This window comes from Mesitornis unicolor, unplaced genomic scaffold (genome assembly GCF_000695765.1).
Source record: "Mesitornis unicolor isolate BGI_N332 unplaced genomic scaffold, ASM69576v1 scaffold10625, whole genome shotgun sequence".
Classification (NCBI taxonomy): domain Eukaryota; kingdom Metazoa; phylum Chordata; class Aves; order Mesitornithiformes; family Mesitornithidae; genus Mesitornis; species Mesitornis unicolor.
Window position 1 is genome coordinate 18,166 of NW_010184811.1, and position 25,769 is coordinate 43,934.

The 25,769-nt window shown below is 41.7% G+C and overlaps 1 protein-coding gene across 1 annotated transcript in view; it reads right to left on the bottom strand.

Moving 5' to 3' along the window:
* Nucleotides 1–1,220: 1,220 nt before the first annotated feature.
* Nucleotides 1,221–25,769, bottom strand: part of SLC2A12 (solute carrier family 2 (facilitated glucose transporter), member 12) — a 30,141-nt gene continuing 5,592 nt past the window's right edge. Inside the window, exons 4-7 of the mRNA XM_010184607.1 lie at nt 20,643–21,965; nt 5,109–5,231; nt 2,752–2,884; nt 1,221–1,317 (exon numbers count right to left, since the gene is read on the bottom strand). Coding sequence (XP_010182909.1) covers nt 1,221–1,317; nt 2,752–2,884; nt 5,109–5,231; nt 20,643–21,965 — 1,676 coding nt within the window. The remainder of the gene's footprint in view (nt 1,318–2,751; nt 2,885–5,108; nt 5,232–20,642; nt 21,966–25,769) is intronic.

The window sequence follows — 25,769 nt, forward strand, 5'->3', positions numbered from 1 at the left end:
GTGCTTTTAAAGCATGCTTTTTTCTTTAAACAAAGGACCATTTATTTATTTGCTAATAAATATTTAACTACTGATCATTCAAACAATCTATTAGACTTCTAAGAAAAAAAGACCTAAGTTCTTTTATGAGAGCCATATAAATAATCCTTTGTAGAGGCTTGTTGAGTACTTCAGGATACACTTGCTAAGCAATAACCGGGAATTTAACATAACTTACGATTTGCAGTGATTACAGTTTCTGAAGTCCCTTTGTGCTGCCCTGTACCACACAGTTCTCACTTTCTGAATCCAAAAGTCAAAGTCTAGTGTGCCCTGTGTTGAGAAATAAAATGATTTTGACATTAAGTCTGGTGCCTCCAGCTTCCAACTTTCCTGGGACTGGGAAAAAGAAATCCTCTCTCTTCTTCGGTAAGGCCACCCTCCATCTAAAGTGATTATGCAAATATCCCTCTTAAATAGTTTGACTGTTTTCTGAGAAGTATTTCCTGGGTCACTGAATCCGTCCCTTCCAGGAAACTCTATGTAAAGTTCCTCTTATAAGCTGAGCATGCTCTGTGTTATAATGAATTAAGTTCTGATGAACAAGATCCTTTTTCAAGTCTTGTTAAGCTGAAGCCTAAATTAATTTGTAAACAGTTCATACCCAGTTGTTTGATGGTTGGACTTGATGATCTTAGAGGTCTTTTCCAACCTTAATAATTATACAATTCTGTGATTCTGAACTAACGTCACCCCTTACACTCCATAGCTGTCCATTTTTGCTTCATAGTATTGTATTCCCCAATGTACTGACAGGGAGCTGTTAACCCTTTTCAGCTCCATTTTACTAGGCCAAAGAGACCTGTCTTTGGTGGGCGCCTCCCAAAAGACAAGCTATTCCTTCTCCCGGGCACCTCAGTCCTTCTTAGCACCTCTTCCAAGCTGAACACTTCTTGAATACAGATAACTCAAATTGTGCTGAATATTCCAGTTTCCATTCACCTCCTGTGTGTAAGAGGTTGTAGTTTGAAACAGAGTCTCGATTTCCAGTGAGTTATAAACTACAACAATCTTTAATGGTGGCTGTAAACTGCCACTGAAAGAAATGCTACTAAGAAATTAGAGACTATTTTGTGTATGATAAAGATACCATGTGTCCCAGCAGAGAGTGGCAGCATGGGTGAACATTTTGCTTTTTTTCAGTCAGTCTTTTGGCAGAGACTGCCTTGGTTGTCCCAGGTCTAGTAGAGCTGCTCTTTCTCTCTCTTGGCAAGCTCCACTGGCACCAGTTCCTCTCTGTGCTGGCTCACCCAGCACAAGGGGGTCTTCCCGTAGTTCCTGGAGAAGAAAAAAACCAAACCAAAAGCCACGAAGTTTTGCCACGGAATGCAGCTGGCAGCGTGCCCTCCCTGCCACCACAGCCGCGGGGGTCCGGCAGGGCAGCCCGCGGGCTGCTCGCCCCTCGGCAACTCGCTGCAACGCCCCGGCACGATCAGCTCCGGGCTTTCTGCACTGGAATATTTGCTCTTTTCTAGCCCATAAACGAACTTCTTCAAGCCTGGCTGAGTTGCAGCATACCCTTTAGAAAAAATATTCTCTGGTGAGAATCTAAAAAAACTCTGAGTACAGGATGACCCATCGCACTAGGCTGTTCACACGTTAATTACTTCTGCTGTCAAAAAGTATGTGTCTTATATTCAGTTTGAATATTTCTACCTATGCCACCAGCTGTGGTAAGGCTTGGCTCTCACCCCAAGCCATCAGCCCTGCAAAAATTATGTCCACTGAATTTTTTTCCCCTATCATTTCTTTATCTTTTCCCTCATAAAGTCTGAGACAAGTTAAAAAAAAAAAAAATCCATGTAGCTGCTGTAGAGCAGCTCCGTGAACAAATCAGGAGAACACTGTATTTTAAAAGCCAGGGATGCTTAGTTTTGTCTATATTTTTTGATGGACAAAAACAACTGAGAAGAATGGGACAGTAGCAAATTGATGATAGAATCTGTTGGTTAATTTATGGGCAATGACACCTGCATTTGGAGATTGTGAGTACATAGCATTTTGAGTTTCATCAGACCATTTAATTCTCTTCTTAAATCTGATGTGCTACTTTTGTTGAATGTATGTCGTTCCAAGGACCACTCTAATTCTGAAGGGTGAGAAAAGACTGGTAGAGTCAAAAGACACAAAACCAGTCAGAATGGGTCCTGTTAAATTAATATGGCATTCACATCACCAAGGCTCCCTCTCCCTCCCATTGCTCTTCTACCCTGTCTGTCTGGTGAGGTGGGGACACAAAGCTCATGTTGGAAGAGCCTTTTTTGGAGTATGAGCTCATAGAATCCATGGAACTCAGTAAATGCACAAAAACAGGCCCATCTAGAAGAGCTATCAAAACTCCCATGGAGCCTTGAAGTATTTGACATAGTGCCTTTCTCCTTCCCTTTTGCTGCATGCAAGCCAAAACACACAACCCTAAATGTGAGGACACAGTTGTCCTCCTCTCCAGGAACACCAGTCAGGGAAAGTGCTGGCTGCAGGCCCTTCCTAACAGGAGTGCTGGAAGCCCACCATCCATTTAGGGCACTCCTTCAGCACCAATTAAATGTTTGCTTGGCCACTGAGATCTATGTGTATAAGCTTAAGCCTTGAGAGAATATTATTTTTCCAGAAAAAGAACAAACAACGTAGTTTCCTTTTGTTTAGCATGTGGCATGGGAAGGCTTTGTCCCTCTGGCACCCAGGGAATGTGGTCATACCCTCAGTACTTACTGTTTAGCTAGTTCCGTGGATATTTGCTCCAAAGAGCATCCTTTCGTCTCTGGTATAAACACAATAACAAAAGCCAGGGATGCTAGGCTCATTATTGTATAAATGAAGCACACCCAGGACAAGCCAATGAGCTCTACAAAGGAAGAAAACACCTTTTTTAAATTCTCAAATATTAAATTTTTTTTCTGTTGCCATATGTTTGTAGGATACAGTCCCTAATGCACAGGAGAAGGTAGAAAGAAGCTAGGCTGTTATTTTTAGCTCACTTATTTGTGCCTGGCTATCATCTGCAAAAGATGAGTGTTTCTGTTTTTTCTAATACTCCTTATGAAAGAAAATTGATGAGCCCATATTGACCCATTTAACATTAACCTATTGATTTATTTTGCTTGCAGTCACTCTGGATGAAACAGTGAGCAGTGAGTAGCCATTGTTTCTGGTTTGTGCAAAGGCACAGGGGGGTCACAAGGGCCTCGAATTTCCACCCATGTCTGGTTTTGTTGTACATCCTTTTGTGGAGTGAAACCAAGCTTTTTTTCACGTGGTTGCAGTTGTCTCCAGCTAATCCTCCATACCATCAGTTCCCAGCATTTCCTCTGCAAGTCATGGGTCCTGCGCCAGAAAGCAATTGAGGAGTGAACTCGTAATGGGGCCAGCCAAGGGCTGGTCGTTTTCTGAGTTTACAGTCCCGGGGCAAGTAGGTCCTCAGGCTGAGGGATGCACCCTGCAGCCCCTGGAAAGCAAAACTTATACAAGCCCAACAGGCTGCTGCAGCCCCCATAGCCCTTCTCCTTGCTAAAATGAAGCCAGACAGTTGAGACATTTGTCGGTTGTTTTGTGAGCTAAAAATGGCAGCTGAATCTGTTAATCCATCCTGTATCTTCTGCATCAGATACCTAAGTGCAGGTGCTGCTGGCCACCATGACCTCCACAGGCATTCATTTGCATTCACTGGATTTCCAATTCTGCCTTTCTGCCATAGACTAGGAATGCATATTTACTTGTAGTTACACTTTCATAAATCCAGATTAGACCCAGCTAAGCCAATAAAGTTACTGTGGCTCTACATGCATTGAATCTGAGACCAGAATAATGGCCAGCTGTGCATTAAGAAGCAATACTGCATGAGAGGAGGGGACCTTCAGGTAGAACAGCTGATGCTGAGGGCATGAGGTCTGCACTATCTGGTTTTGGGGACATTCCTTTAGGAATAGCTCTAGTCTGCTATTAACAGAGACACTGAGAGAGTGTCTCTGTTAACACTAACACTGAGAGAGTGTTGGCAGCCAGAGTGCATTCACTGTGCATTTTCTGGTTTGTTTTTGTCCAAAAGCTTGTGTGGTTCAGGAGTGCAGTTCTCTGACACAAATCAAAAGTGCAGTGAGTGGGGACAACTACATGATTTGCTTCTGAAGAGGACCCTTATGTGCTAGTGTGGATACAATGAGTTTGACCTGGCATATTTTTCCTAGTTTTATTCAAGGTAGTACTCAAGGTGATTTTTTTTCTCTTTTTTCTTTTTTTTCCCTAAGAAACTAAAACACCATTTTAGTCACAGATCACACTCATTTACATAGCCATCTCAAAATACATCTAACAGGATGAAAACCACCTCAACTTTTTGTGGGTTGCTTGCCTGCCTGCCTGCTTCTGATGGAGAGTAATGCAGAGTTAAAGGAAACCTGGAATTTCTGTTCCCTTATATATTTTGATTTTCAGCACATATTTTCCTCAGAATAAACTGAAAACTAAAATTTGCAAAATTTCTTCTGAAATAAAATTAGAACAAAATATTTGCTAACCAGTGAATTTCAACATCAGCATTTAACCTTTTCCTTGTTTATCATCACATTATAAGTTACTGTATGGTAGTCTACTTTCTCATGTTAACACATGAAACATTTTTACCTTACAAAAACACCTTTTTCTAAAGGAAATTTTCTCAAAGCCAGGACATTCCTGTGGAAAGGAATTATTTCAATGGGACTGTGTTTAAAAACATTTTATCAGAAAAGCTGCAGAACTTCCATCGACTTCAGAAGGCACAGGACTAAATCCTAAATATTATGTATTTTCAACCTACTAAGGACATGGTGTTTTTAAAAGGTGGGGTTCACAGCCTGTGTAATTGATGTGCAAGGTGCTCTGATAGCCAGAACTGTGAGGCTGTAATTACTAGTATGAACTTAGATGTGGTAAGAATGGTGAAGTAACACTAGCAAACAGCACCTGAACAGGGAACTGAATTTGGCTCCTGGGGCATCATGGCTGCAAGTTTAGCAATTCTGTTTGTAGAGGAGAGATTAATTTTGCCCATGAGCAGAATATCAACTTGGAAGGACACAGAAAAATCTTACCTGTCACAGTCAAAAATGTCAAGGAGATGAGGAGATTGATACCCCAGTTCATGCTAGATGTCAAAGCCATGGCCCGTCCTCTAATCCCACCTGGGAAAATTTCACTCAGGACCAACCAGGACACTGAAATGGAAGAAGACAAATAAAAACTTGTTGTCTTTGAAAAGATGGCTTTCCTCACTGTAAAATCAGGTAGTCCATGAGTTCAGGTGAGGTGACCTGAAAGAATAAGGTAATTTTCAGGGATACTAGGTCTGTGTGGGGCCAGTCAGCATCAGTTTGGGGCATCATCCCTGCCCGACACCCTGCAAGTGAGCCACCAGTGCCACAACAGGCAGTCCCACCATGCAGGTAACGAGGGAAGTGAGCTCTGACAGCGCATCTGTGTATGGAAGGGAGCTCTGACTACGTAACTCTCAAGTGACGTAACGCTAATGGAAGTGGGGCGGAAAACCAAAGCAACCTTCAGCCTTGGAGCAGCACTAGGTGTTTATGCCACCTTATAAATCCGCCTGCCACACCAAAGCAGGTTTGCTATTTCAGCTGTCCGCTCCATATAAATGAGACTGCTGAGGTATAAATGAAGAGAGAGGGCCTGCTTTTTGGCTCTTTCATATCACACCACAACACAGGTGATCTAAATGCTGGTATTGCTGGCCCACAAAAACAGTTTCAGTCATAAAAAGCAGGCTGTGTTACCACTAAGAAAAAAAAAATGACAGACATCACATTTCTGCACCATTCCTGGTTACTAAAAAACAACCCTGCCCCAGACCACCCCCACATCCCACCCTTTTTGTTCATAAGCAAGATGGATTAGCAAGAGGTTGCTGTGTGGAGTGGTTGTGTGTGAGCAAGCAGCACATGTACCAGCAGAGGCACATGTGGGTGGACGATGTCTTCAGACCCTTGGACAAGGCCATTATAAATTGCTCCTGTGCAATGTTGTTTCTGCAAAATGGCAGATGAAAGTTTCCTCTGAACACTTACATTTGGCAGTCTTAAAGTTACATTTTAAAAACAGACTCCTGTGCATCCACATGTGTGTCACTTTGGAACGATGCTTGAAGGATTCCTGCGTGTCAGTACGAGTAAAGGCATAAAAGAAAAAAGTGCTGTGGAAGGAGACTAGAAAGGACCAACTGAAAGAGGAAAAAAAAAATACCCCAAGCCTTGAGTCACCAGAGCAGCTTCAAGCAAACTGTAGATTTCTTTGTACCACAGATTTGAATTCAATAATGCTTTCTGGAGCTGGCCAAGACTTTTATTTTTTTCTTTTTTAAGGAAAAATATAAAGAGCGCCACTCCCATAGTGGGAGTGACCTGGCAGATTTTATTCTGGAGAATCAAACCCACACTGTGTAATGGCCCAGCACTGTCACACACAGTCAAGTGGCACACAGTCATAACACAGCCACCACAACTAACAGCACACAGCCACCACAACTAACAGCAGCTGTAGAGAGGCTTTTTCTTTTTTTTTTTTTCCCTGACTTGGATCACAGCAAAATTTAATGCAGTCACTGCTGGCAAGAAAATGGTTATACACCAAGAGTGCCTAAGAAGATACTCATGGTCATGTTAGACAGGGTTCAAATACAGTTTGAAGGAATTCACACCCACATTCTGCTGGGCATAAACCAACCTTCAGGAATAAACTTCTTCTAGGGGTACTTTGGTCTGTATTTGCTTCTAGAATCTTCTTGTGTTCAAGCAGCTTGCAGTGGCTGCTCAGAGAGGCATCCAGTGAGGAGGATCAAGGTCTGGGCACTGACCTGGCAGCCCCCAGGCTGGGTAAGCCCTGAGCTCAATGAGCCTCAGCAATGTTATGTACACCAAGGGACAGCTCACACCACAGCTGAAAAGCATGGCACTGCGGCTGTTCCAATACAGTGCATTTTTCCAAGAACACACAGGTCCTTTCAGGCTAACTACAATTTGTCTGGAAGTTTGAAACGTATTGTTTTCCTGTTAAGAAGCCAAAATACTTGAGCATCTGCATTAGCCGCAATAGTGCTTAGCTGCTCTTATTCCAACCAGTTACTGAGTTCAGACAGATCTCACCGACATACCAGATCTGTTCTTCATGTCTGCTAATGGTATCTACTTCCTTTGGCATGGCTCTGACCTCTGGTTAAGGGGTGAGGAGCGGATAGGTTTGTTCCCCACGGAGAAAAAGCAGTTGTAGAAATCTGACACTTATTACAATCTGTTTATCCCTTTCCCCAAGCTGAGGCAGCGACAACGATCGATTCTTTGCTTTTAGCACCTCTCTGGGGTTGTTTTTACTATTTGTACTTTCGCCAAAAAGCAGCAGCTGCTGTAGGTATGACGGGGATGTGGCTTTCTCTTGGGGAGCCAGTAACTAGATTCAGACTCTGTCATGACTGCTGCTTCCTTGTGTGTTGTGTACACACAGTGCTGCAGAAATTTAACCTGCGTGTTCCCAAAGTCAACTATGTGCACTTTCACCAGCCTAAGCAGGGAAAATCAGCCCATCCTTGAAAAAAGGGTCCAAATAACCCCATCATCACTTCTTTATCTGCTGTGCAATCTAACATTATTTCAAAAAGATGCTGGGGCGGTAACCATATTGGACATACTTGATAGTTTTCAGTGTCTGCTTCAGCCACCCTTGACTGGCATTAGTGGAATGGATGGGGGCAGAGATGGTGCTTTCTAGGGCAGATGTGGGTAAGAGATGAGGCTGAGGGCTCAACACGAGTCTCTGTGCTAAAGCCAGCAACCTGGGGATTTGTTCATGCAGTGGCTGCAAGTAATAACTCACCTTTGCTGACCTGCAGTATGTTGTATGTCAACAGCAGTTAGGAAAAATTGTGCAGTTGAATGGTCTTTTATTATGGTATGAGCTAAAGAAGAAAACACCCACCGCAAATGCAGAAGAAAACATTGCATTGAATCATAAAGTTTAACTGTTTCATTAAATATAATAGAAACTCAATGCCCTGACTTTCAATGCTGGAATAGGAAGAGCAGAGGATTCAGGTATACAAAAAACCCCTTGACCAAGATGGTGACATTCACGTCTAAACAAAGTCACAGGGGTTGTGAAGGCAGAAAACAGAATAATAATGGCAGATTTCAGCTGCTCTCATTAAGGCTGAATAAATTGAATAGTGGAGCACAGTGCTGGAACTGCATGTTAGATACCATAGATGAGGTTTTCTTTTAGCACTTTGCCTGATATTTAATGAGACAAAAATAAATCTTGCTTCAGTACTGAGTAGAGGTAGGTCAAGGTGTGACTGTTGCAAAGATGCTCTGTTATATTGGTTATAGCATTTCAAATTCAGTATTGTTGTATGTATATAGGATATATACAGTGTCTTGAGGAAGCGTTGTCTATTTTCTGTTAAGGAAAGCCATGTGTCCCCGAATTAAGGAACATGGGGATCCAAACGAATGAGCCACTGTGCTTTTCAGTTTCAAAGAGCTTTGATGAAGTGTCATGGGATAGAAGAGAAAATATTTGTATAGATAGATAACTTTTCACAGTGAAAGGAGATTACTAGATCTGCTCAGTGTGTTTCCAGATCTCTCAGGAAAGGGAGTTGAATGCACGTGCAAAGCTTACTGATGGTACGAAATTATTTGAGGTAATAAAAATGGAGAAGGATCATAAAGAATTGCAAAGGGATCCCAAAGTATTGAGTACTTTGAAAACAATACCCATAAAACTCCTTTTCAACACATGCAAAATAAAACACAGGGAAAAAACCAGCCACCACACCCACACCAGGATGCCAGCACTGTTCAGGGATGAAGTGCTGAAGCCTCCGTGGGCCGTTCAGGGGCAGCATCAGCTATCGTGAGACAGAGGCATGGATACAAACAGAGGCTTGGCAATGATTTGGAAGGGAGCACTGAATGTGTTACAGAGCATGCCCATTGTGTCTCTGTATTTGTCATGTTGAACTAGACAAGCCAGGCAGAAAGATGTATAATGGGCTCTGCAAAGAGCAATTAAACAGATGAGGACTTTTCAGCTTAGCTAACATACAGCAGAGGGAAACAGAGTTGAGTGGAGATGAACAGAGGAGAGGTTTACATTACATTTTTAACAACACAAACCAAAAGAATACAAGTAAAGTTACCAGGGAGAGCAGTTAGGTGAGGTGGGAGGAAGTGTTTCTGAAGACAACGCATATTTCAACTATGGAACTCATTTCACAAGATGCTTCAGATGCGAAAAATATTAGTCTGCTAAAATGATTAAATGTTGGGTGTTAAAACATTATTTCTCTGTGTGTGTGGAAAAAGATTTATCAAGAACTACTGTTCACAATAGTACAAATAAATCCTCAGCAATTTTCTTGAAGTTCCCTAAAATGCAGATAGGCAGTAGGACAGCTGTACATGCTGCATGGTTCTTTCCTTATGTATTTTCCCTCAGCATCTGCTAATGGCTATTATTGGAGGCAGGGTGACTGATCGATTGAGTGGCCCTTTTGTTTGAGACAACACGGCCAACATAATGATCTTTGTATTTGGGCCATAAGCAAAGAGATGGCTGAAAACTTCACATGATTTCTCCCTTACTTCCTTACTTTATAGCTGTGCAGTAAATAAAAAATAATTTTTAAAAAATTAACAGACAAAAAATACTGAGAAATACTGGAGCTTGAGGGCAGTCAACGTTCAAGTGAGGTAAATGATTCAAAAATGTCCTTGTTTTGACCCTTATTCCTGCCAGGAGACAGAAGCAAATTGGAAGCTGCTGAGCAGCTTTCATTAATGAAATATTAGATTCCCTTGGTATTCATTTGCTGCTTAGCATTTTTTCCTTTCCTATACCTGTATTGTGTGAGATCAAGTTCTTTATGGTGAGATTTAGAAAGCAGCCATTGCAATACTTGAAAGAATTCAAGCTTCTGAGGTATAAAATCTGGAAAGAGATTAAGTGGACTTACAGCTTAGGAGGGAAGTCGGCAGAAATATGTAAGACTTTGAAAGGGAGGACTGGGTTGTTAACAGCAAGAGGTCCAAGGGAAGATAAGGAAGGGATTATCCCACCAGTAATGCAGGCAGACCATCTAAGAATGTGTAACAAATGAACAACATTGGGAAAAGATGCAAGAAAGCCACTGCAAAGCTGCCATGAGAGGAAGGGAGTCAAAGGACACAGCTAACAACTGGCTTTGCCAACACCAAATATTTTTCCAGGCTTATGAAACCCACAGGTTTTTCATTTACCAGGTTTCTGGCTCTGCCGGATATTAACACAAACTACTTCTCACAAAAGGCCAGTTTCAACATGGTTTTGCCTTGATTTCAAAGGGCATATCACAGAGGATGGCACAAAACGTCATGGTGTGCGTGGTGATGAGGTGTGTACCTGTATGGGCACAGAGCACTCTGGGCAGAGCTGGGATTTGGGGTGGGGGGGACCTGCTGCTGTAACACTCCAGCACTGTCCTAGAGCTGTTTCCAGCACCCGCACAATGCAACCTCTTGCGAAGGCTTTCATAGCAACTCTGGTGAAGGATATCTGGGAGTCTGGCAAAAGTAAGGGATGCTTAGACTGGGAAGAAGAGAGGGTGAGAAAGAGTTTGTCCTTTTCCAAAGTGAGTAAAAGGTATGATGCATGAGAAGTGGACTGAAACTCTGCTCATAAGGTCAAAGCAGATGATCGTGACTGGCGTTAAAAATCAATGAGTCTGCTTAATGACAGTCATTTATCTCCCTAGCTCTGCCTCATAATACAAGACTGAAGTGGCTGCTCAAAATTAATAACTGGCAAATATGGAGCAAATGAGCAGCTATATGGCTTTGGAGTGCATTCTAGCTGTTAGCAGAGTGCCAACCTGCCAAGGGCCAAATCAAACCCTGTGTGCGGACATTAAAAGGAGCAGAATTACTCTACTGCTGAGAGATAAGAGAGTCAGGAGAAGCCTCGGCTAATCTCATGTCTCTGGCTGCATCCTGACCTCTGTGGGCAGAGGCAATATATGTATATTTCATTCTAAGGCAATATGTATATACCTCATTCTACGGCTTCCAAGGAGCTTTTCTTTAAGCAGCTTTATGACTACTGGTTGGAAGATACCTGATACCATTCACAAGACAGAAGGAGCAGATGTGGTGTGGAAAATCTTAAGTTCTTTTTCTTTTCTTCTGGTGCACTACATTTCTGTCTCTAATGGTTAATCCTTTCGATTGACTCCTTCAAGTAACATACATAAGAACAAGTGAGATTTAATCCTTTTATCTCTGAGACTGTATCAGAGTACATAAAAATTGTTGCCCAGTGTTTGTACTATTTGCGTAACTATCTAATAGACAGGCTGAATACTCACAAGTGCTTTTTTAAGGAACCTTGCAGTGGACCATGGAAATCACCCTTCATGTCTCCTCCAGTTTGTTAGAGAAGCAGGAGGGTTTAGGAGGAAGAAACTGGCACATTACCTCCTTCCACTGTTTTCTGGGCCACTTGAGAAGTAGGGCAGTGAGATGTACTTCACTTCTGATTTTCCCTAGCCATCCTTCCTCCCCTAACCTTCTCTCTGCTGAGACCTTGTATTTTCATGCTTTTTTTTTTTTTTCACTCTTGTAATATTCATCTCCATGAACTTGAAAAAAATATAATGCCTGGTATGGATTTTCCTGTTTCAGGCAAGCTGTTAAATATATTCTTAAATACTCAGTATTAAAAGTTATTTAATAAAAGTATTAAAGTACTCAGTAGCAAATACATCAATAGGATGCATCATAGCTTTACTTTAGGCAGGCATGTAATAATCTGCACCTCTTTTGAGGTCCCTTAATAGAAGTTGATTTGAACTGATGCATGAGATGACAGTTCTGTTTGCAGCTGGATTTCACAGCCACTGTCTCTCTCTCTCTCTCTCACCCTTTTTTATATAGACACTTACGCTGTCCCATCAAGACAGAACAACTTGCAGGGCAAGCAGAAAGAAAAAGAGAGAGGAAAAGAAAAAATGAAAACAAGCTTTCAAGGGAGAATGTGCTTACTATATTAAATCACATACCGTCATTCAAAAAAAGGCCTTTTAATTAAAATCTGAAATGTGTATTCCTGTTTGTAGGTGTTTATTTGTTCAGAATATTGAATCCAGGATAATCCTCTGAGGCATTTGCAGAGAAATGACGTCAGAAGCCAGAGGTTCTAATTCACAAGGAAATTGTGCATGAATTAGTTCAGATTATCACATATTTCACTTCTAAAAAGTATGCAGAGGAGAAATTGCCCTGATGGCTGGGGTAAATGAACCTGTTCTTCCAGTATCAAAGAGCCAATGTTGGTCCTTAGAGGGGCGCACAACAGAAAAGAGCTGTTGAGACACAGCAACTGGTGGCAATTTAAGCCTTTACTCTTACAAAACAGATTTGTGCATACACTTTAGAAAACTGCCAGTTGAAAGGATAAGGAGCCTTTTACAACAGTGATTTATTTAGTGAGAAGCCTGCAGTGATCCATTTTCTAAGTCCCTCCCTGGTCACTGCTGCTTATTCTTTGCTTTGTTTGCTGCTGGAGGGAGGCAGCAAAGAGGAAGGCGTGAAGGCTCTAGGTCCACCCACCACAAAGTGTCTTTTAGTTCTCCTTAATTCTTAACAGTTTTCTGCACTTAGGGTTGATTTCCAAAGGCAACAGAAGCTGGGTGCCCTCCTGTGTCACCTTTCCTTTTGAGAAAATCTTCCTGGCTTTTCTCCCAGAGCTCAGGGCGACCCACAAAATCAGATGCCAATGGGGAAAAACAGTCCTCTCATGGCTCCATGCACTGACTTACCATCAGGCCATCCTCTCTGTACTTTGGCTGTCAGTCTACACCTTCCTCAGCAATGCCAAGCAAATATGTGATTGCACATTTTTACCCTTCTGGCATAATTATTTTCTCATACTTTATAATACATATTTTAGATTGATAATCTGAGTTAAATAAAATACTGCTGTTGCACTTGAAGTCCTACTGACAGTTCTAGTTTTTGCACAAAGCTGGCCCAAGATCAGCTTACCTTTAAAAAATTCCTGCCAACCTTCTCTCCCAAAGGAAACTGGATTTTATGAAGCTTGACGTGTGCTCTATAAACTTTTTCACAGATTTCAGTGTCACAGTGGTCTTCTGTGCAAGAACACGGTCAAGGAAAACTAATGTAAAAATCTTTCATTGTATTTGATGTGATTCTCAAGGGCCACTATTATTTACTGAATGCTTAAATGCAACACTTGACCTTCAAAGAAAGAAGGGTGAATTTGGCTAATGATAGGCAGCCTTGATTATCATATGAAAGCTTGTACAAGAGGGCATGCTAGACTCACTTGACATTGCATCACTTTACAAAAGACATGTCCCTGTGAACAAAAGGGGATTGTTAGGCCTCATTACTATATAGAATCACAGCAATATTAATTCTCTACGTTTTCTTATAAAGTGGGTCTGAAGGTAAAATGCTTCGTTTTTTTGCCAGCAGCTGCTAACTAACCTGAGTCGAACTTTAAAATTATGTCTAATTTTAAGCACAGGAGCCATTCCTCTTAGGCAGTGCCTTTGTGTCAAAAGGTTTATTAACATACAGCTGTTAGTGGAGAGATATTTATGTAATCCAGAGCACCAAGATCAGAATATTGACTCAAATCACTGTTTAAGTAGAGCATAGTATCCCAAAACACAGGTAGTCCCCTACCTTTTCTAGGTAGTTCTTGAAGGGCCAAATATTTATACTCAGCAACAGCAGATTGAACCACTGTTGGTGCAGAGACACAGGAATATTGGCTCCTTCTTTTTCACAGTACCAAGAGCTCTGTCTTTCTGAAAGCAAAGCCCTTGGCTTGATCTGCCAAAGATTTCCCTCAGTCACATACTTAAAAGTAAAGTTATGAACAGGAGCACAGATGTCAGTGAAAATGATGTCCCAGGTCTCAGGTGTGCACCTCAGTATAGAGTTTAAGTTCAGTCTTGAGGCTGAACAAGGCTATTCCGCTCTTTGCAAAATTGAGTCCTTAAATAATTAAGGAGAAGCTGCCACTGACATTGCCATGTTTCATTACTGCAAAAGCATTTTTTTTCTTATTATGACCTTTTTTGCACCTAAAAATGACTCCCAAACCTGTAGGTTCTATCAAGTTAGATAAGATTAACCTATTTGGCTGATATTTTAGACACCACTTCCTGTAATTTGAAATTCTGGAAGTCGGCATCCAGCTACCCAAAAATATTTTAAATTGGCCTGTACTTCGCTGCTACCAATCAGCCTGTGAAAAGGCAAACTGATTCCTGGGGTAGCCAATGTGTTAACAAGACACTTCAGAGAAACCTTGTCTGGAGCAAGAAAATAGGGAGAAGCAAGCAATTCACAGTCCTTGCTTTGTTTTTCTTTTTGGCATGCCTTCTCTTTCTAACTGCAGCTTGGTAGTACAGACACAGTGTGACATAAAGGCCACATGAGGCACCATTTGAACAGCACAGGAATAATGAACTAGATAAATACTAGGAGTGCCATATTCAAACCACATGGATGTACACATTAAAAGATGATTCATTACAACTGAACAGTGCTAGGAATCTTGTCATAAAATAAAGGACCCAAGATAATTTTTTAATTAACTAAAACAGGACTTTCTGTGCTGATCCTGAGTGAAACATAGACATTTCCAAGGTTTATTTATAATCCTACAAAGCCTTTCAGCACTTGCTTATTTTTGAGCACTTGATTTAATCCCCACTACTATCTCTTTTTCCAGAGTAAACGACAAAACAGCATAAAATTGATGCCGCTCATTTCTGTGAAATTTAAGGCCAGGCCACAGCTGCTCTTCAAAATGTAGAAGCTCAAAAATAAAACATTGCAAACAAATGTCATGCAAGGCAATGTTAAGCATGAATGCCTGTTAACATCAAATTCATGTCTGCTATAAATTAATACAATAACCACGTTTTGTAAAAGCCTGAAATATAGCTCCAACATCAAAGATATTGATGTGAATGCTAGACACTCCTATCTTTTACCAGTGTTTCCCAAGCTAGTGCAATGCCATACAGCTTACAATATTTCAAAACATAGGAACAACCAGCTAAATCCATGGAGAGCCAGAATTTCCACACTGATAGTTCTCTTTCCCACAAGATTTTCCAGTTTCTGGTAGGGCATTTAGTGGCTGAGATTAAGTCCAAGAGCATTTTGGGACAGAGAAAACCCAGTTCTATGTGACCTGGATCACAAGGGTGGCAAGAGATACGAACTCTTGTGATCGCGTTCCTGGGATGTTCAGTGTCATATGTAGAACCAGAAGTTCTGGGTTATGTTACAGATGCATTTAGTAGCTGAGGTGAAAGACATAGAAAAGTTTCTGCATTTAATCATGCTAATGTATCATGCTTTAATTCAAGTAGCCAGTTAATCTAAGAATCTCAGGAGCAAAGTCAAGGCCACTAAATCTGTACCCAGCATAAATCTCTGGGCTTTAGGGGAATGTTCCAACTGTGGGTTTTGGCTTGCTTAATCCTATAAAATACATAGAGACGGACCGCCACAGACCACATAAGATCACATAAGAAGAACAGTGATGGATTGAAAGAGGGACTTGTTTCCTTCCTCACCTTGGATTTCACTGTTCTTGTGAACCTTTGAGCTTTATTCCATCACCCTTGATCCTTCTTGCCTGATCCTTCTTCCATTTTCTCCATTGTCCCCAGCTTAAAACTGCATTTAAATGACTTCAACAACTCACAAAAAAATGTAGACAAAACAAGTAGGTTTTTACATGGGAATAAGAATAGACTAGACTAGACTAGACTAGACTAGACTAGAATAGTTCAGCTGGAATGGACCTACAATGATCATCTAGTCCAACTGCCTGACCTCTTCGGGGCTGACCAAAAGTTAAAGCATGTTATATGTGGAATGCTATCACTCAGTCTAATTTAACTTCCTGATCATGCTAAAGTCCATCAATAGCTGGTGAGGAAAGGAGGGTTGCACCAGAGGAGAGGTCAGAGAGCAGAGGTCTGAAAGTCTCCCTTAGGTGAGGAGAATATTTCCCCTTGTTGATTATCTGAGAAATCTGGCTCCTACATCAGTTAAATTTCCAAACATGTTGAAACATCTGTTCCATTTTAGGTATAAATTAACTCAGTTTTAAAACGTCCATTCAAGATCATGTAAATTTAACTCTGATATACTCAATATGGGAAATCTGCCCACACTTAAACTAGAAATGGACATCTCTTATGCTAAACTAGTATTTAATGAGTAAAAGTATGCTCCTAAGATTTGCTTTCACTAGGGGCTTGCTTTCACTGACTGTGAAAGTTTTATTCCTCACAGGCTGGCAACCCCACAGAGAGCTTCCACAGCAGCGAGATGATGTAGCAGGGCTTGCTCAAGACCATGGTCACTTCCCCTTCTTGGGAGTGGACCCAGGCTGGGGTACACGAAGCCACAATCCCAGGTCCCTCACACAGGAGGAATTTAATCACTGTGAAACCAGTAACCCAAAGGTGGCTTGGGTTGGATCATCTCCCACCCTTTCCTTGCTCTAGGATCATATGGGTGTTCAAACCTGGGGCCCAAGCATCAAGGTTAGAATTGAATGGACCTGTAGGAAGAAAAAAAGTCTTTAAAAACAGGTAACTCAAGCAGGAAGCTTTTTTCCTTCTGCGACTGGGCTGTGAGACCCGGTTTCTTGGTGAAGAAAGCAACTGTACTGACTGATTTGTTAACCTGTGTGGACATATGTGGGAATTTGTCCATCCCTCTCTTGTTCCTGCCCCAACAGTCTTAAATCTGCCTGCTAACTTCAGCAAGACAGTTGTATGTGCTTCTGCACCCACACACAGAGAGCAGGGAGGTGTTAGGGTCCTCAAATGCATGAGGAGCTTCAGCCCTAGGTGGCTGTGAGTCTCCATCAGGGAGACACCCTGGGGAGAACTGCTGTCCCCAGAACCACCACTCATTTCATGGGCCCTGTGCCCTGCTGGCTCTGGCTCTAGTGCGGTGGTCCTACATAGACTGCAAAGATTGCCCGCCCTCCCCCTTCTACATGGCCTTCAGTGGTGCTTCACATATGCCACAGGTCTGGATTTCACAGCCCTGGGCACTGGCAAGGTGCTCCCACAACCGGCTGATCCCCTAGTGTGTGGGTAACGTTCTCGCTTCAGGAGTTAAAAGGAAATTCTGCTGTGAACAGTGATGAGCATGCAATTTTTTCCAATTTTCCAATCAGAAATACTCACCTGATGGCTGAGACTAGCAGATAGCAAGAGAGGGCATAATATCCCAATCTGACACACTGAGCTTTTAGCTTGGGTGACAAATTGGTGATCTATCTCCACACTGCACTCATCTCATTAGCCTGCACTCACTGCTCCCTGTGCAAAGCATAGCAGCATTTCTGCGAGGCTTAGATTTCTCCTGTCCCCCCCCCTCCACATACAGCAGGTTCAAACGCCTCTCCTTGCAAACATGCACTGAAAAATGAAGAGCCTCTCTTTCACTCCTCACCCTTTATGTGGGTGAGTAACCAGAGAAAGGTTGCTCATGTGCTTTGCAGGCATCTTCCCCTGGTGAGAACGATTCATCCTCATTTGACCTTTCTGATACACAGATGAAGGTAACTCAAGACAAAGACGGGTGTCAGGTAAGTCCCCTTAGCCAATAACTGCCTTGAACTGCCTCTGCAAACACCCCTGGAGAGATAGCATGTGTTGTTCTGCAATGTGATGCAACACTGATTTGTTGCACCTACAAAACATCCTCATAATTGTGTGAAATTGAGTGTGAACAAGCAGTTGAATCACAGTTCATCAAACATAATTAATCCAAAACAGAGCAGCAGAAATACTCCTTTTATCTTGCCTAAGGGCTGATGATATAAATACAGAGCACCCTAGAATTAAAAAAAAAGTGACTAAGTAGATACTTGCTAGTCTGTGAATTCTTTTATAATGCAAAATATTCTTTTATCTCTCACTGTCTATTTTTTGAGTGCTCATCATTCTGCCGCCTGGGTGCTTTGATAAATGGCAATAAATATATTTAGCATATGTTTAGTCCATTAAAAAATCCATCTTCTTTATGTAATTTGGAGACAAAAGAGAAATCATGGAAAAATACATAATTTATAAATGTCTACTGTGCAAATCTGGACTGTAACTAGCTCTTTGACCAGAATCCCAAAAAAGGAAGGGAAAAAAAGGACAAAGTCATTTTAAAAAGATGACAGAGCTCAGGTTGTGTGATCTACCCTGTGAAGAGTGTGCTGTTTTCCTAAGACACTACATAGACTCTCCTTTTTCCCCACAGAACATCATGCAGCATGGGCTCAAAATAAAGTGGATAAATTTGTTCCAAAAATGGCCTCATGAAGTGGAGGTAAAAGAGCCAGATCCTCTCTGCTCTTTGTCCAAAAAATGCTGATTTGATCTGCAGGTTACAGACACATCACCAGCACCAACTTCACCGTAGCCAGCAGGATGGGCAGATATGGTGCAGAGTATGAGGATTTGCATTGGAAATACACTGATGCAGGAGTTACAGTGCTCTGCCCCCAGGCTCCCTGGGCATCGCCTGGCTGCAGCAGCCCCTCAAGCACAGCCTTGATGCCTCCCTCTCATTGCAGAGCAGACAATGGTCACAGTCTGGTCCAGACCACAGACCGGATTTAGAAATGAGTAACATAAACATGCTAAAAGTGTTGACTTTATACAAGCAGAGGGGCTCATTTTTCGTCTTTACACTAAGAAAGACACACTGAGAATAAAAGTTAGGCTTTTTTAAATACAGTCAAGGATTTGGACTCCAAGCAGCAGATGTTGAAGGCTGCATGTGAGACACAAATCATAACCTCACCTCCCAACTCAGGCTGTTTAACCACAATATATCCTTCGCAGATTCAAACAATTGCTTGATTCTCTGACCCTGGCATTTTCTATACGTTATAAACTTTAACTGAACACTGTATTTGTAAAGGCAGGGAAGTGCCTTCAAACTACTTACCTGCATTTTGAAATACCTGTATCTCTCCTGGACCTGGCCTTCACTTGCTACGCAAATGCATCTCCCAGTTTAAATTGCCTCACTGTGGCTTTATCACCCATGATTTCAACATGCAGGAGCTGTGACCACATCTGTTCTTTCTCATTTTGCTGTTTGAGAGCATTTGCGCTCTTAGTCAAGAAAGAGGTCATAAAACAAGCACAGGCCTCCAAGACTTCTCAGATTAGCCTGGCAAACACATCTCAATCTCTGTAGCCCTCAAGGAAGTAGAGGTCGTTATCGTTAATGTCACATCAGGCCAACTCAAACAACCAGGAACCCACTTACAGCCAGGTCAACAGGAAAGCAGCTTTCAACAGGAGGCTAAGCCTGAATGTGTGCCCCTGCCTTGAGGGTCATTAAATGTGCGTTTGAAACACCCACGTAAGAGCTCAAATAACATTTTCTTCTCAGGGCTGCACCCCTGGCTATGAACCTATGTCACCAAAAGCAGAACCCAGCCCCACAGTGGTCTGCAAGGGAGGGAATAATGCTGCAATAACACAGTCAAGCTCGCTGCCTTGGCAATGAATGCTTATCTCATGCTGCTTTCCCAGTGAGTAATGTTTAAAATAAACAAATACTGCAGGGGAGTTGCTGTTAGTGCAACTGTTGGGTTGTATTATTGTGGCAAGCTTTTTGTCATAATAGTACAGCAGGAGTACAGTGTGTTTGCAAGGCAAGTTTGAGCCAAGGCACAAAAGCACATAAAGTCTGTTAATAAATAATGGACTTGATGTGTGTGGTTTTTGCATTATGGCTTAAAAAATCAACACCTTCAAAGAAAAATAACATGCAAGTGCCATTGAAACAAACCAAACAAAACAAAAGGTAGAGATTTAACTGCCGGTGCCTGGGAATGGCAGGTGTTCTCCTCTGGAGATAGGAGGAGCCCTGCAAGTGCCACAACAGCTGCAGCAGCACCTCAGCTGTACAGCAGCATGCCTCTGTGTTCTTCCACTTGTGCTGTTCAGCACAGGTAGCAGTGATGATACTATAGTTTGCTAATGAACTAAGATGCTTTGAATTTCTTTCCTGTATCTGAAGATTGTTATATAGTCAAAAGGCCAGATCCTCAGCTGGTCTCAGGCATGTTGGCATTTCATGGATTTGATGGAGCCATACCACACAGAGGTCTAGAGCTCACCATTATCTTGGGATTATAAATTAGCAGCAGCAAAGGCCTCATCTTAACATTCCCAGTGTAAGAACACAATAGTGTGGGAAGAAGAAAGATAGCCATGGGCTATTTTTGCTGTTCAAAGTTCACACCAATTCTTAACTTCACGGAAGGAGAACAGTTAGTTTCACTGAATTGAAAGGAGATTGACCTCAATGGGAAAGACCTATTCCTAAAATGTACACCCCAGGCTGACCAGGATGGTCTGTGTCAGTACCAGCACATATTAGCAGGAAACATTGCTTTGCCCAGCTTGAGAACTGCCTGCTGCCATGTCAACCCAGTACTTAATCCACTTGTAAATAAATCATTACAAAGAGCTAGAAAATTTAAATACTTACTTGGTCCAAGACCTATGGAAAATGCAGCAACGTAAAGAAGCAGGCTGGCCAGCGAGAGCCATTTCAGGACAATGGGAACCTCCCCACTTTGCATGTGAGACCCTATTGGGCTTTTGACTCCTGCCAGGGTAGTCCTGTTCAGTGTTCCTGTCCTAGCAATAGCTGGGCTTCTCTGCAAGTCTAATGACAGTCTTTCTGGTAAAGCCATGCTAACAAATTGGTCCTTGAGACTCCCATTGGTAACACTAGTGAGGTTTCCTGATCTCTGGAGAAAGAAGTCCTCTGGAGACTGGCTTTTACAGACGTTGGTGAAATTCATGTGTATGTTACGGTTCACTAAGCCCATAGTGACCAATGCTACTGCCATAATAGAAGAGCCAATGCACAGAAAAGTTTTACTTCCAACTTGATCCACAAAAAATGTGGCTGGGACTGTGCTGACCACTTTGACCACTCCAACTCCAGTAGAAGCCAAACTGGCAGCTTCGTTGCTCTGGAACCCGACGGACTTCAGAACAGTTGATGCGTAAAATAAAATGTTGGGTTGCCCAGTTATTTGTACAAAAAAGACTAGAGTCAGTCCTACCAACATTCGGGCCCTCATGTTGTTTTTTGAACGAAACAGGTCTAAGAAACTATGCTGATGTTCATCTTTCAGGGAAGACTTGATCACAGTAAGTTCTTTAGTAGCATCTGATGTTTCCCGCAGCCTCTCCAGTACTTTTCTTGCAGCTTCGTCATTATTTTTCATGACAAGAAACCGAGGACTTGGTGGAAGGAAATACATGGCAATAGCCTGCAAGGCACCTAATGGAATCACAAGTCCAAACATGTACTTCCACCCGTGAGATACGCTGGCAAAAGCATAATTTGAAACATAGGCAAAAAGAATGCCTATCACAATCATGAGTTCATTTAATGATACGAGGAGGCCTCTTCTGTGCTGTGGGGCAATCTCAGCAATATACACACATGTTGCAATTGATGATAACGATATGGAAATACCTATGGCAATCCGTCCTAAAATAAGTATCCCATATGATTCATAGGGCAGTAAAATCAGACTCCCCAAAACAAGTAAAGAAGATGCAATAATAATTGCAAGTCTCCTTCCAAATCGGTCTATCAGGAATCCACCAGTGAGGGATGCAAATAAGGCCCCAAAAAGCAAGGAACTTACAACGATTTCCTGCTCTTTGCAAGAGAGTGCTAATATGTTGCTTATCTGAAGAACAGCTCCAGAGATAAGGCCCAACTCATAACCCATCAGAAGTCCACTTATGGCAGCAACAGCAGAAGATAGAAAAGTAAATGCTCCACAGCCTGAAATAAGATAAGAAACACAAAAACTTGAAAGTGTGAGTTCTGCAACATTCTGACAACTAATAATAATTTTATTTGATATACCAGTCTAAAAAATCGTTCTGAAACTTTTAGGCAAAACAGTTAGGTGCATACAAGGCTATTTTTAAAAAGAAAACAAAAATATATAATTTTAATTCCTATAAAACCCTCTTTAATTTTATTGCTTTTAAGTTCCAGAAGTCAATGAGATACTGATCAGCCCTAAATAATTAAACCTTCTGCCTCAGAATATCATTGCTAAAGGCAACACTGACCATACAACCTTTTGGTAAGAAAGCAATTTTTGCCTTGAGACATTCTCAGTGTTTTTCCTGTACTGAACTGAGGAAGACTTGTCCATCCAACCTGTATACCATGGGCAAGGAAAGCAGTAATTTCCCAGCCAAATTCCTTCAACTCTGACTTGAATAAGACAAATTTTCCCTCACCACTTACTTTCCTTTGCTTCCCCTGAGGACGCCATGAAGGCTGCTGGTACCAGTGGTTTTTCTTTGCCAATGGAAACATATCCACTGAGCACCCAGATGATCCAGATAGCTGAGATATTCTTGGGAAACCTATCTTTGAGGTACAAATTCATGAATTTTCTGGGATATACTTATCACTAATCTCAGATTCTTTGAAATATCAGGATCAAATATTTCACATAGTTTATGACAGCCACAATGTAAGGAATGAGAAACAGATGTTGAAAACATAAACCAAATGGAGATTATACGCCTTTGAACATCCACTCTAAAACAAACTCATTTTATACAACTGCAACTCATTGTTTATTGTTACAAGATAGATTTAACTGATCATATTCTACTAACTGTGAAGCCTTTTGCACCCTAAACCTTGAGGAATATATCAGTTTGTTATTGTTGGTCTTGTTCTTTCTCCCAGCATGATTTTCCTCTGATCATGATGTTGGCTGTGACACAATTAGGAGAAGAGTAAATTGACTTCTGATTTCCCCGTTTGTTGGAGAGATAGGACATGTCTGAGAAGAGGTAGCTTTTGCAGCATAGTCCATATTTCAGTTAATTCTCCTGGAACAAGTAAGTGGTATATGGTCTAATTGAAAAAGATAGATAAACTTTGGGGTTTTTTAGCTTATTTTTGTAAGGCATTAAAGCTCTTTGATCATACTGACTGCCTGAAGTTCCTTGCCAGTAGCTTTTGAGCACATTGGTGAGGATCAGTCCCATTTGACAGAGGATATTACATTTCTAAAGCAAATCATGAAAAGAGGAGGAGGGCAGCCCTAGCAGTACATCTGCACTAGTAAATTAAACAATTCCAGAGCCCAGGCCCAACTGCTGGCATGTGGCCATGTATTCTACTAAATTGCTGGCATGGCCTCCTGGCATCATGGTGTCCCACGTGTCATCTCATGCTCTCCTAACAATTCCCTGGCTAACATGGAGCACCCACCATCATGTCCTGCAGCTACACCATGGGAGACTGGGTTATTTGGGAGAGTAGCAGAGTATAGCTGTGTGAAAATAAGTTGTGCCTTCAGGTTCAAGGGAGATGTATAAGCCCATTAAGTCTATTAAGATAAGTATCACCCAATTAGCTCTCCTACCTGGCTCTCTTTGAGCCAAGCAGAAGCCAAGTGGCAGCAGCCCCGAGCTATAGAGTACACCTCAGCCCACTCTGCCTCTGGGTTCAGGTGGCTGGCAAACCAGAGATAGACAAGAGACCAGAGAAAAAACACAACATTTTGTTATGATGGGCCATAAGGGCATGGGGGAAATAGCAGTATTGTGAGGAGTCTTTCAGAAGGTAGGGGTGGATGGTAGATTTATTGTGATGGAGGTGGGACAGCTTGAAGAAAATGCCAGAAACAAATTTGCAAAATGCTCCGGTGATGGAACAATCTTTTTCTATATTGTTGTCCATGTCTGTATTATGTATAAAGCTTTTTCTTCCTTTATGTCTCCAGTATCCAAAATATTGCACTTATTTTAAACAGAGGTTAGTGCATGAGTTAGGGCAAGATCCTGCTGTATTTCCAGCACTTCAGTGGAACTACAGTGTTGTACTGAATGAATGAGCTTGGGTATCAGAATCTACACTGCTAATCTGGTCACAGTGCTCTTCACAAACTACTGCTCAGTGCAGATATTTGTGCTTTCTTGGATATCTCTGTATTTTATGTCATTGGGCTTTGCAGATTTAACCTAAGATTTTTCTTTGCTTTATAAATTATGAAACCAAGAGAGACCACTGTGGTTATCCAGTCCAACATTCATAACCAGTACAACATAACCCTTCAAGACACATTTAAATGACATATTATTTGAACTAGGCAATTTTAAATATTCAGCTTTGATATAAAAATTGTTAGTGGTTGAAAGCCAATTACTTTAATCATAAATTGTCCCAATGGTTAATTGTTTTCACCGTAAATTATTTGTAAATCATTTCTAGACTTAATATCTGCAACTTTGGCGTCCAGCCATCAGATCCCATTCTCCATTTGCCTACGCTTAGCTGTGTTCACTAAGTACAAAATTATAGGCTGTCATTGAGTCATCCCACACACCTCTCCTTTATAAGCTACTTAGCCTGTGAGGCTTCACAAGTTTACCTGTCCCCTAAGTATTCAAAGCCCTGTTCTCTGAACTCTTTCCAGATGATCAATTTCTTCAATAAATTGTGAGCTGGACCCAGCACTGCTGCTGTGATTGCACAGTGCCAGATAGGAACTAGACATATTTATCCCACTCCTGTTGGACATTTGACTCTCTGCTCGTCTAAGGATTGTCACAGCAGTATACAGAAGCTCATCTTCCACTGATTGTACTCCAGGACAACCAGCTTCTTTTCTGACTGAGTTCTTTCCAAGGCACTGCCTTTATTTTAAATATGGCCTGTCTTCTTGCATCCTAGATAGGAATGGAAATCAGTTTGCATTGGGCTGTATTAAAACACTTAGGATGGGTTCAACTTACCTAACTGTGAGAGATCCACAGCATCTCTAGATTTCTTCTACAACCACTTGTGAAAAACAGGCACTTCTAGATGTCTGAAGTAGGTCAGATGCCTATTTCTCTCCATTGCCTATAAAAGGAATCTGTGTGGCTTCCTCAGATGCAGATGTCTAAAGTTAGCTGAGGGGAACCCCAGAGAGGACATTCACACACAGTCAGCAGGCCAAGCCATCCTAATTGCATTCAGTCAGTTACATATCCCATTATTAATCACCTGTCACCTTTATAACCCTCAAATAATCCATTATTATCTTCTTCCAGGCAATTGAGAAAAAATGTTAAGTAACAGAAGGGCAAAAACTGAGCTTAAGGCTCTCCAGCAGAAACACAGCAGTGTGAGCAGTGTCTCCTACTGATATTTTATGATCTGTGTCCTGCATGGCTTTTAATTCTCTAAATGTGTGACTGTCAGTTATGTTACAGTTTCTGATTTAAAATGACAGTGCCAAGTCAAATATCTTGAAGAAGTCTGTTATCAGCACTGTTCTTGCTCTCCTCAGCCTAGGGTCCTCAGATCAGAGCAAAGAAGGTGATTATTTATTTTAAATCTGAGAGGCTGTACATGCTGGTGTGGATCTTGGACACCTGGGAAGTTGCTAAGGAAGCACTCAAGACTGTGTATTTCTTGCATCTCCAGGTACAGCGACTTGAACAATATCTCAATGTTTCTTTGTTTTGTTTTTACTAGGTCAGCTGGTATTCTTGTTCACATGTCCAGTGACACATGCCCACAGTCATACAGATAATAGTGGGGGGCTGTAACTAAAGCAGACCCCTG